The sequence below is a fragment of the Pungitius pungitius genome, chromosome 15, assembly GCF_949316345.1.
Source record: "Pungitius pungitius chromosome 15, fPunPun2.1, whole genome shotgun sequence".
Lineage (NCBI taxonomy): Eukaryota > Metazoa > Chordata > Actinopteri > Perciformes > Gasterosteidae > Pungitius > Pungitius pungitius.
In genome coordinates this window covers 12,103,994-12,115,881 of record NC_084914.1, presented here as the reverse complement: position 1 = coordinate 12,115,881, position 11,888 = coordinate 12,103,994, and the positions used below count along the sequence as shown (strand labels likewise).

At 44.5% G+C, this 11,888-nt stretch overlaps 1 protein-coding gene across 2 annotated transcripts; it reads left to right on the top strand.

Annotated features, from left to right (window-relative positions):
- The first annotated feature begins 3,059 nt into the window (after window positions 1-3,059).
- Window positions 3,060-9,960, top strand: LOC119209807 (zinc finger protein 345-like). 2 transcript variants are annotated; one of them, XM_037459386.2, is made up of 5 exons: window positions 3,060-3,502; window positions 4,219-4,306; window positions 4,395-4,503; window positions 4,588-4,843; window positions 5,558-9,960. In XM_037459386.2, the coding sequence occupies exons 1-5, from the start codon at window positions 3,212-3,214 to the stop codon at window positions 6,917-6,919; spliced, it is 2,106 nt and encodes a 701-aa protein (XP_037315283.2). In that variant the 5' UTR covers window positions 3,060-3,211; the 3' UTR covers window positions 6,920-9,960. The 2 variants fall into 2 exon arrangements, with proteins under 2 accessions (XP_037315283.2, XP_037315284.2); XM_037459387.2 differs by lacking the exon at window positions 4,219-4,306 and having other exon boundaries at window positions 3,368-3,502.
- The last annotated feature ends 1,928 nt before the right edge of the window (window positions 9,961-11,888 follow it).

Below are 11,888 nucleotides of genomic sequence, written 5' to 3'. Positions count from 1 at the left end.
AGCTTAAACAAATGTCAAATAGATTATTTATAAGTCAAAAATATAAAGAAACGTTGGCTTGCCAAGTATTGGAAAGTAGAAATGGCTTTTTTTTTTTTACAATGTTCAACCCAAATTCACTCTTATTAATGCTTGAACCAGATTAGCTGATTAATTATTGATTTTGTAATTAGTATAAATATACAAGTGTATTAGGGGTCCTGGGAAAACAAGTCAAACGGAGCAATAGGTACAATATAGTATAGACAATGGGTCCTATTTTAAAGTACGGCACACTGTCAGTCATTTTAAAAGATGCAGATTTCCTCATGATTTCCTCAGATTTGCTCTATCAATTGTTCTTTTAATACACCAATGAACTGTATTTTCCCTAAAATAATGTTTATCTTTCACAACTGTTCTTGTTTTAAGAAGAACATTCCATTCCATTGCATTACTTACATGACTTTATTCCTCTCAGGCTGTAGTCCATGTATGTTGAATATGTTTGTAGGATTAAGGATCATCTCAAGCAATACAGCCTTGATGAGTCCGTGTAAAAAAAACATATCACAACAATAAAACACTTATTTCCATCAATGGTGTTTTCACAATCCACTAACTTAGCCAAGCACCCTTGATGCTTAAGTGTCCTTGAGCAAGACACTGAACGTCAACACCTCCGCAGGCGCTGATTCGGTGCCGGGACCCCCCCCCCGTGGAGCGAGGAGGTCAAACACTGAATGTCTATGTCAACATTACACAATTTCTTTGTGTTACACCCGTTGCAACACAGTTAAACAAGAGCAAAACAACAACAGCACTATCTGCATGCTGGAATTGAACCTCATTGGTGATGTTTCCACCCAACACAACTCAACAAACACACTGTGTTGGGTTGACACATTGCCAGTAGGGAGCTTTTAGATGCAGCGTGACGGATCTTTTTATATTGTGTTTACACACTAAAACGTGACAGGTTTATCTCCTGACAGAGAAACTGGTGCTATGCGGGATGCCATCAATCTTGGGAAAAGAAAAGTGACAACATTGTGAAGAGTTGCCAACATTCCTGTGTGAATGTGAATGGCGGCTAACATGTTTCGACTGCAGCTCTCGCTCCTTTTCCCAGAATTCATATGATGAAGGAGGATAGAACGTAATTGGGAGTCAGCGGTCAAATTCCTGTTGCGCTCCAGCATCCAAGAATATGCAATTCTCCACACTTGGAACGGTATTCCCCTCCCTCCACGGGCTCCGTCACATGGAAAGCTTCTTGTTGACAGTGATCACCATGAAAGGGACGGGTTTGTTGCCGTGTAAACCGCGTAAAGGGTCTTCTCACACTGGCTGTTTGTGTGCGCTGACTGGTATATTGCCCGGTCCTAATGTTTACAGTTTAACAGCACATTCCTAGCGAGCATCAGCCTTTGAAGTTTTGCCCACGGTGAGCAAGGGTGCCGCCCGCGAATGATGATATCAAAGCGAGTAAAGTAGGCAAACTGGAATGCGGACTTTCCGCGACTCGCGTTGAAATGGAAATGAATATTTCCATTTCTGAATGAGGCCAAACGCTCGTTTAGGACAAAGACTTGGATTTAGATTTCTGTGGACTAAATAAAAGCCACTGCATACCCAACACCGTAGTATGAACGCACACACTAACGGACACAAGGATAATGATGAACGTAGAGTCAGTGTGATGAGGCATTGATCATCGGGCCTCCTCGGGGCAGACATACCGATCAATGGACACTTGGAACAACTTGACAACCTCAGAGTGTCAATCCCCTTCAGCCCAATCATTTCGCCCTCCGGTCAGAAGGCCATGTATGCTTTTGGATATTATTTACACGTGTGTTACGTCTAGAAAGGCACAGGAGAGTAACTTGTCACCACGAGCTACAGAAGTTGGCATTCCTGTTTGTTAATGGGCCTTATGTTTAAAACCACAGACATGAACCCGAGTGCATGTTTCAGCCACAAGTTGCTGCTTCGGGCCTCCTTGAAAAGTCAGTTTGATAAGATGTTACGCTAGTGCCAGGATAACTACTGAAAGAAAGAAAAAAATAAGGCCGTGCTATTCTATATTCATATGTGGACTAATGATACATTTTAGAATACTTAAGTTGTTCATCCCTTGAAAAAGCATCTGCATCGAAAACATTTGACAAACTCATATGACTGGATATGTACATGATACACAGTGTTGCAGTGCATTTGTTTTGAACTGACAAATGCCCCCTAGAGACATGACATAGTAAAAGATTCAATACTTCTTGTGGATTATTCACACATACAGATCCTGTAAGACACCGAACATGAGGCAAGCACTGAATGCTCCACCTCCCGGGAAACATGTGTTCTTCGTTTGTTGTCTTGGGGGGTATTAGATCTGGTAACTGTTTTACAAATCTCTCTCTCTACACACACACACACACACACACACACACACACACACACACACACACATGCACCCACACACACACATAAACCCACACAGGTCATCTTTTTGGGGACATACGACTGAAACTAAGTAAAATATGTGTTTTGAAACTGGTTTAATGATCTATTTTTATTGATCAAAATGAACATGTTCAGTTTTACATCATGTAGAAACTCCAGATAGCTACAAGAAAATTCTGAAACAATGTTAAATATCACAACAATCATAAACTCGCAACAGTTTAAAGCACAACAGCACCACCTACCGGAACACGTCAAGACCCACAGGAGGCCTTGCCACTTTTTCCTTATCAGCCTATTCAGAAACTTTTAGAGGACCACATTTATTTTTTCCCGCATCTTTTCTATTCAACTGCTACATGGCTTTTATGTCATTAATTAGTCTGTAGATGGAGTTAATTTAATGCCATCTGCCAGTACGTCGCCTGTGACACGGGAATTTGTACCCACAACTTAACAAAAAGTGTAAATTACTTTTATTTCTGTAACTGGGCCACTTTCACCTTGGGTCTGCAGGGTTTTTAGAGAAAACATTTGAACTCCCATAGTTGAGCGGAACTACCTTGGCCGGTGTACGCCTCGCATCAAACCGGGCGCACCTATCCATAAACCCCGCCCATCCAGTGGCCATCGCTACAGTCGCAACAACGCTAGCTAAGCGCTTTGGCCAAAGTCGGAAGTGAATCCGCCCCGTCTCCTTATGACTATTTAAATCTCGTCCCGACCGCCGGGAAACGCCGCACGGAACGCGAACTTGTCCCCCGGGATGTGCTCTGTCTTTGGGTGTGACTCGGGGCCTCGCGGTGCTCCGCGGTTCAAGTTACCGGAGGACCCGGAAATGAGACTCTTGTGGGTCCAGTTTCTCGCTGCAGTCAATAAGCAGCGATTCAAAGAAGCGTCCTGGACGGACATCACTATTTGTAGCGAACACTTTAGAGAGGACTGCTTTGACCACCGGACCGCGACGCAGCCAGGTGTGATGAACCCCAGTGCGGTGCCGTCCCGGTGCCTCCGGTCCGGAGACACTGAGACGGATCCGCAGAGCCCTGCATGTGCGGTGAGTCCGCTTTGACAGCTGTAAACACGGCAGCTGTCATCCTTCAACATCTGGATGATCGTCACCCACTTCTGCGTCCTACGGTTCACATACCCCCCCCCCTCCCCCAGATAGAAGGAGGTGTTTACTTGTTTATACTTTATACCTTTTTTTATGACAGTGTAAATCATGGATATTTACAGGTTAGTCATTTAAATGTAAACATTTTGCTTTGTAGTGGCTTAGTGTGTTTTTTTTGCACATCTGGCTTATTCCCTCAGGGACTCACATTTGAGTAAAGTGGGTAAAAGCACAGCAGGCGATGATGTCCTGCAACACTTGAGGAACTGTAACAACCCCGTTATCACACATATCAACAGATGTGTCACGCCTTGACCGTATATACTGTGACACAGCAGACAGACTGACTGTTAGTGCTGATGCACATCTAGGGTTCCAGCGTGTTGCCTCCGATGTCGGATGCATTGTATGCCCTTAATGATTTAGCCCTAAAGTGCTCCCACAGTTCAATAATGAGGCTTAAGTACCAGGCGGGTAAAAGCAACTCTCGTGCCTGATCGGTCAGGTGATCGATAAAAGAAAAAACGTAATTCCCCATGTGGAAGTAAAGTCATTTAAACCACATGGCACTTTAACATGCTCCAAATCTATTTTTTTATGTCTTCTTTGTTGCTTTTGGTTACAACAACAAGCTCTACTTTTGTTACTCTGTGTAGGAGCCTGAGGAAACCACAGAAGTTGCTTGTCTCCGTGATCAACTTAAAACATGTGATGGCCCTACTGCCTTTTCTGAAGAGTCAATGGGTAAACGTGTTTGCTTTATAAGAAAGGTGTTCATAGAAAGTTAAGTGCAGCGAAGGGTTTCTTTTAACACTTTAAACTTAATTTGCAGCCTTCCAGATAAGCCCGACCCCAAGAGGCGTCTCCTGTTCCAACACGTCTGCATCTCCATCCAGCCAGATGCAACCAGAACATATGGACTTTGATTTGATCCGAGAAAAGTAAGTTTCTTAACTTTCCGCTTACTTTGGCTCCTTTTTTTTTTACGTCAGGTTGAGGTCTCACTCATTTTCGTTGATTTTTAGAGCTGCTCTCCTGCAAATGAAAGGGAAGTATGTGGTGAATGAAGCGCGTCTCCTCCAGTTGTTTTGCCACACGTGCCCGTCATGTGGGTCCCAAGTGAAGATGGAGAAGGTCACCTGTGGGTTGCTCATTGTCTTGAACCAGCGGTGCCTTCAGTGTGATTACAGGAGCCAGTGGAGAAGCCAAGTTAATGCCAGTGTCCCAGCAGCTGAAGATCAACACCTGCCAGAAGCAACTCCAGCTTTACTGCAAATCAATGTAACTTTTACTGTTGCTTTTCAGATACAAGTTCAGAAATGCACAGCTTCACCTTAGCAAGTGCCACTCGAAAATCATTTGTGCAGCAGTTTTTATGTCTACCATCTTTGAAAAGTATTGCTTGCAAAGATACGTCGTATCAAACGGCCTGAGAATCTCATGGGGTTTCTTAGCAATGAGAGGGTTTGGTACGATTTGGTGACCCCAAAACGTTGAGAGCGTTGCTGTTGAAGCTCTGGCGAAGTTCAATGACTTTGTCGAGGCATTCGCTGTGTACATCGGCTGTCGCAACACTAAACGTGCGCGACTGTCTCACCCATGCCGGATATGACTCTCCGGTGGGGAACTATCCGTCGAGAGCGTGACGTCAGCAATGCGAGCAACTAAATATTTTTAATCCAGCTTTGACTTGAATCCTTAATCATAATACATCCTCTGTTAACACCTTCCTCTTGCTTTAACTATGATATCTGTGACAGTATTCTGTCTTATATAAGTATTATGTCATTTATCTGAACGCTTTTATCCAAAGCGACTTAAAATAAGTGCATTTCAACCATAAGGAAACAAACCCAGAAGAACAAGAAAGTGCAATTTCATCAAATAAGCCGATTTACAATTTGCTATAAATAAGAGGCATTACAAGTACAATTGAAGTGCTACAATGCATGTGCTTGACATGTTCCTGATCCCCTCCCTGTCATCGTGTCACAGGCCGTGCCCTCTGGAGTCACATGGCCCCATGAGGTTGTTGCTGTTGATGAGCAGAGTGAGCCAGTCGACGAATCAAGTGATCAGGGGGACGAGGATTGGAAGCCTGTCAATGGCTCTGCTCATGCAAGAGGGCTGGTAACCAAACCTGAAGAGCAACCCGAAGATGGCGATGAAGACGAAGAAGACGACGACAACGACGAGGAAGACGAAGATGATGAAGAATATGGTGATTATCCTCCACTTCCGGTCAAACACAGTCGGCTCTGCACAGACTGCGGGGTGCTTTACAACAAACGGAGGCCTCACACGTGTGAGCACAAGGTTAAACCCTATCCTTGCAACATCTGTGGGAAGAGATGTGTTAGCGGGAAAGCCTTGATCACCCACAGCAGAATCCACGACGAAAACTATGAGTATCAGTGCAAATACTGTCAGCTTACATTCAAAACAAAGGTGGACAAAATCACCCACGAGCACGTCCACGTGATTCAAGGGAAACCCTATAAATGTCCCGACTGCCCAGAAACCTTTGCCACAAATAAGGAACGTAGAATCCACCTGGAGGATCACAGAGGCCCCCAACGGTTAAGGTGTCACATCTGTGGGCTCGACTTCCTGTGGCCGCTTTCCCTCCAGAGACACTTGTCCGTGCACACGGGAGAGAGGCCGTTCGAGTGCTCGGTGTGCCAACGGGGCTTCAAGCAGGCAGGCCACCTCAAGTCACACATGCGCCTGCACACAGGGGAGAGGCCGTTTAAGTGTCCGCATTGTGAGAAATGCTTCAACCACAACGTGAGCTTGAAGAGTCACGTCCAGCGGTACCACCCGCCAGGTTCCGGGCGGCTGCAGACGAAAGGAAAGGGGAACCAAAGGGAGAGTGACACCAGTGACGCTCGGGATAACGGAAACAAAAGAGGTGCAGAATCGGGGCCCGACAATGGGGAGGACGAGCAAGACACGGAGGAGGAGGCGCACAGGGAGATGACCGGTAGACCTAAGAAGAAAAGCACGGGTAGACCCATCGGAAGGCCTAAGCGCCATGAATCGGGCGACTTGGTGGAAGGCCGGCGTTCAAGCTCCAAGTCCGGAAAACGCCAAGCGCAGGAGTCAAAGAGAACACGGTGCAGAGATGAGGAAAGTGAGTCCAAGCCTACTGACAGTGGCACGTCTTGTGATTCGGCAGCGGGGGAGGAGGAGGAGGAGGAGAAAGAGGAGAGCAGCAAGGCAGCGATGAAGAACACAGCAAAGTCAAAGGGAAGGCCAAACAAATCTGAGATTGACTGTGATTTTGACAAAAGAAAGAAAAAGCGGTGCGGCAGTCACAGCTGTGGTAAAAGCACAGTGAAACGAAAAAAAACTTAAAGAGGACTCTTAGAACAAACTGAGTGAATGCATGAATTTGTTTTAAAGGACAATGCAAAGAAGGAGCCACATCCGGTGGATATTAGACTGATTTCATGAAGCCACGGTATGTACACCTAGGCTAGAGTATGATCACCTTCTAGTGTTAAAAGGGGCAGAAATGCCGAACAACTGACACTTCTTCCATGTGGCAAGCATGCAGTAAAACAACATTTTACTACATGCAACGTATGTACTTACTTACGTACTTACTGCAATGCAGAAAAAAAAGCTAACCAATAATGTCTCTGGTTTTGTCCATCTGGGCTACTGTAGAAACATGGTGGCCAAGAAGAGGACACGCTATGTATGTACAAACAGCTCCTATAAGATAATACACACATAACATCTCAGGGTACTTTGCACTCAAAATAAAAAACTAAAATTGTACTCCCATTTTTAAAATTGATCCCATAAATTCTACACGTTGTACCATTATTTTTTAGAGAAGCTATCGCTTATTTACCTTTAAAAAGCCTAAAGAACTTACCTGGTCACAGTGGATAAAAGCATATTAAACTTCCAATACTTAAAATACAGTCATATGTAATAATGATTGATCTAATAACAGTTTGAAAGTCAGGCTCACATGCTGTGTAGAGGAGAATTAAATTAAATCGATGTCCAACAGGTCGTATTTTGTGATGATTTGCGACATAATTGAACTTAAGTAGTAGTAATCATTGTTGATTATATGTTTTTGTCACACAGAATGAGCCACGTTTTACTGTTCAACGTCTTGTTGGCAACAGAATATAACTAAAACAATACATCAAAAATTTCACATGCTACCATTGAACATTTATTCAGGTAAAGTCGGTGCGTAGTAATGTGGGTGCACGTTCCCCAATCCCGCGTGCTCCCGCGGCCAAGCGAAACACTTCCTATGTCAGAGTAACCATAGATATACTGCATATGTGTGAGAGTAACTCGCTCTCTATAGCATGGGAAACAAGCCGGGCAACTCCTGACATCAAACCACGCGAACCCCACCATCAAACCCCGCCCATTCCATCCGCCAGCGGAGGGCTAGCCGCTCGCTTCTGACTGACTCGCGTAGGTCGCGTGTTACCGGAGAGGAGGCTCGAGTGGGTTCAGTTGCTTCTTAAAATCAACGGGATACAATTTCAAGAATCGTCTTGTACTGATACGACCATTTGGACGAAACAATTTAATAAAAGAGCCGGTCCAGACATTTGTGCGTCAGAACCAGACCCACTTGAGTCGTGTCGGGAGAGGCTTGGATACGTCATCGTCACACGTCATACCAGAGCCACAGAACAAAGCTATAGTAAATCCAGATTTTTAGACAGACAACTTGGTGTGTTGGATTGTTATTTCACCTCGAGCTTTTTTTTCATAGTAGGGACATTAGGGGTTAAATGAGTTTGGCACGGTTTGCTTTTCTGAATGACACTGAGGATAAACATGTGTTTAGACCAACCATACCTCTTTATTCCATATAATTAACTGAATTTCATCAGAGGTTCATATTTAATACACAAGAGTTAAAACTACGGTAACTATCCTTGTTCATTTACACATTTTTAACACAATAATCTCTCCAAACTACATTAGATAAATATGCAATGAGCACTTTCTGTTACAAAGCATCCAAAAGAAAAGCCACAATCTGTAAAGGCCCAGCTGCAGACGCCATGCTGGACTCAGTCTGCACAGACCTGACGCCTCGCTGCTGCTCACTGGTTCAAGTTTTCAATTCATTGAACTAAACACTGCATGCCCAAATTACACCTAATTTAACACAGCATTTACTATGTTTATATATTTCAGGCTTAGGTGCTTTAAATGCTGTAATGTTCTCATCCGACAAGGTGCAACATTATATACATGAATATTGTTCATATTGTTCAAGTGACTTACACTTTTCCGTTCTTATGCTTATATGTTGTTGGGTTGTCATTTGTGGGGCCTGAGATATCTTTATTTGAACCTATTTCTAGAGCTTGTAAGTGCCCGTCGTGTGGGTGTAAACGTCAGATGGAGGAGGTCACCTGTGGGTTGCTCATCATCTTAAACCAGCGGTGCCTTCAGTGCGATTACGGGAGCCATTGAAAAGCCAAGTGGATGCCAGAGTCCCAGCAGCATAAGATCAATACCTGCTAGCAGTAGTAGAAGAAAACCCCTAAAGACCCAACAGGGAGGACTTCAAGTCAGACGCGCTACAACGTACTCAGACATTCCGACCGTAGGGCAGCGACGCCATAACCTACTCAACCCTCCAACAAGGACATTATTTTGCATTAGGTTTTGCAAACTCAAACCGATAGAGAAAGTTTGAGCTGTATTATTATTATTATCTCACATTTAGCACACTGCCTGGACCTTTTGCAGATAAATCATCGTGTTTATGCTGCATGCCTTCTTTTTGTTAATCTGGCCACAATAAGGTGTGCTGTGTAGACTTATAAAAGTTGTGCCCATGCTCAGTCTTTTAAATTAGTTTTGTTCACTACGGATGACAACCCCCAGCAGCTCAGCTTTCTCTGAGATTGTTACTTTTAGTGAGGGAGAGAGCGATCCGTTGGATGAAAGAGAGGATGTTGATGATGGTGAAGTAAGCTCAGATGGGGACTGGAATCCAACGGAGGATTTTCTATTGGCCCAAGAGCTCACAAAGGAGTCCGACGAGGACACAATAGATGGAGGCGAAGAGGAGGAAGATTTTGATTCCCCTGGAGAGGCTCAAAGTTACCGAGCTGTGCACCGAGTGAGGGAGATTTTTTTTTTTTTTTCATTTTTCTGAAGCGTCACACATGCGAGCACAAAATAAATCAAATAAGAAAGGCACGGAATTTGAGATCGAGTGCTAAGAGGAGTTGGTTATGTTACGGTCATGACTCGATGATGCCTATATTCAGATGGACTCATCCTCGTGGCATGTTCAAGGACCTCTGAGTTCTCCTCAATGAACCACTGAGGCGTGCTTTGGCAATGGGCCCCCATGCAATGTTGGAAAACAAGCGTAAAGGGAAGTAAAACGCATGAAATTAAATACCTTTAAGTAAGTTCCAAGTCCCTGAACGTCTTTTGCAACAGAAACCAACCAGCACAAAGTTCTGTGAGAGGAATTAAGCTTCAGTGTGCTGTAGAGCGATTACTTTATCCAGACAAACCGCTCTCTGCTGCTGCTTCAGTATTGTGACAAAAGAGAAACAGGGACTGAACAGATGACTTCCCCCCCCCCCCCCCCCCCCCCACATTCCATTTCTTGAATTCAAATGTCTGCGTGTCCGCTTGGCTCCAAAAGCCCCGAATGAAGCCCCCCCCCCCCTGCTCACATGTTTATCCTCTCTTCTCTGCGGGGAGACGGTGCTTAAGCTACCTTCAAGGCCCATCCATTTCTTTGCAGTGTTGTTGAAACTTCTTCATCTTCATCTGGAAAACCCGAGGGTGCATGAGGGATTAGACGAGCCGATGGTTTGCATCTCCAAGCGAGGGGAACTGAAATCAAAGGGACTTCTTTTGGGCTCTAACGAGCTACAAAGTTTGCTTCTTTTTTGTTCTACTGATGATTTTCAGAGCGACAAATGAGGATATGGGCACAGGGTGTAGATTGCTTTAAAGCCTCTCAGAAGAATCAGATTCTTGATCCAGCTGGTCAAAATACCAAGACCAAATGCACAGCCAGGTCCCTGATTGGTCTCATCACTCTATCATGTGTTGGGAAATGTAAGACTTTAATTGCATTTCATCCTCGATTCCTTTTCCATCCCAGAGGTTTTGAACTTTTTTAGACTGTTTTGTCATGATTTACATCTTTTTTAAGACGGCACAGTTAAATATGCAAAAGACAGACCCCTGAAATCATCACACATTGGTCCAAACTTGGCTTATTTAGGTGGTTATATATATTTTTATTCAGAAATGTCTAATGATAACATTCAATAGATTGCCGTCCTGTTGGTTTCAGGATCACCGCTAGATGTCCTCCTTGTGCCACACCTACTGAATCATTTCAAATAAATAAATAAATGAGACCATGGCTGTCCCTCCAACATGTTATTTCTGCTGCAGTGTCTGAACGGGCCTGTGGAACAAGTCAGGGATGTGCTGTCCCTCCCTTCTCACATCTTTGCCTATTTGTCGCACTCCCCCCCCTCCCTCCGTCCTCTTGTTGCCTGGGAACCCGTCTGTGTATTCTCCCGGAGAAAAGCCGTTTTTTCAGTGCGGCGTCTCTCCCTCTCCATTTATTTTACCCTGAAGGCCACCCAGTGTCGCAGGTATCCTAAAGCAACGCTCCAGGGGTATTTATTAAAGAGGGGCTAAGATGCCGCAGCCCGCTTGCTGGGGCTTATAAAAGATGTGTTGTTCACTACAGTCACAACGGCATCTATTTCCTCTATTTGTTTTTTTATTGGGTCGTGGCTGTATACATATTATTTCCCTCCTCTACCTGGTCCAACCTCTTTCCGCTGGCATAAGTCTCCCTGTGATCCTTTGATGATTTGAAGCTGGTCTTTTGTAGATGTCAGTTAGATAATCTGAGCTGCTAGCTGTTGACAGAAGATTAGGTCGATGCTTTAAGAAGCCTGGAGTTGAAGAGTGCATCGTGGAGGGAGATAACTGCTGTTGGGCCATTAGTCTGAGGATGATATTTGTTTGGCAGCATCAAATTTACTAAGAGGCGGTGCAGATCGCACCCGTGTTCATTTCTGCCACAGTGTGAGTCAAAGAGAAGGCAACATCGGTAGAAAGAAGAGCGCTACAATAACATGAGCTGAGATTACAAAGTAAGAGGTACATCCACAAGCAGCTAGAGCCACTAGAACCTATTGTACGGTGTCTGTATTAGCTTAAGAAATCAGATTGTGGGATGTGTTTCTCACATGGGAGCTCGGGTGCCTGCTGAATGTCATGAGCCCAGCAGATAGGAATCCACCCGGACCGAATGCCATTTTCTCACAAC

Coding starts and splice junctions, on each gene's coding strand:
- LOC119209807 (XM_037459386.2), top strand. CDS start 3,212: ATGTGCTCTGTCTTTGGGTGTGACTCGGGGCCTCGCGGTGCTCCGCGG. Junction 3,503..4,218: donor CGCAGAGCCCTGCATGTGCG/GTGAGTCCGCTT, acceptor TACTCTGTGTAG/GAGCCTGAGGAAACCACAGA. Junction 4,844..5,557: donor CAGCTTTACTGCAAATCAAT/GTAACTTTTACT, acceptor ATCGTGTCACAG/GCCGTGCCCTCTGGAGTCAC.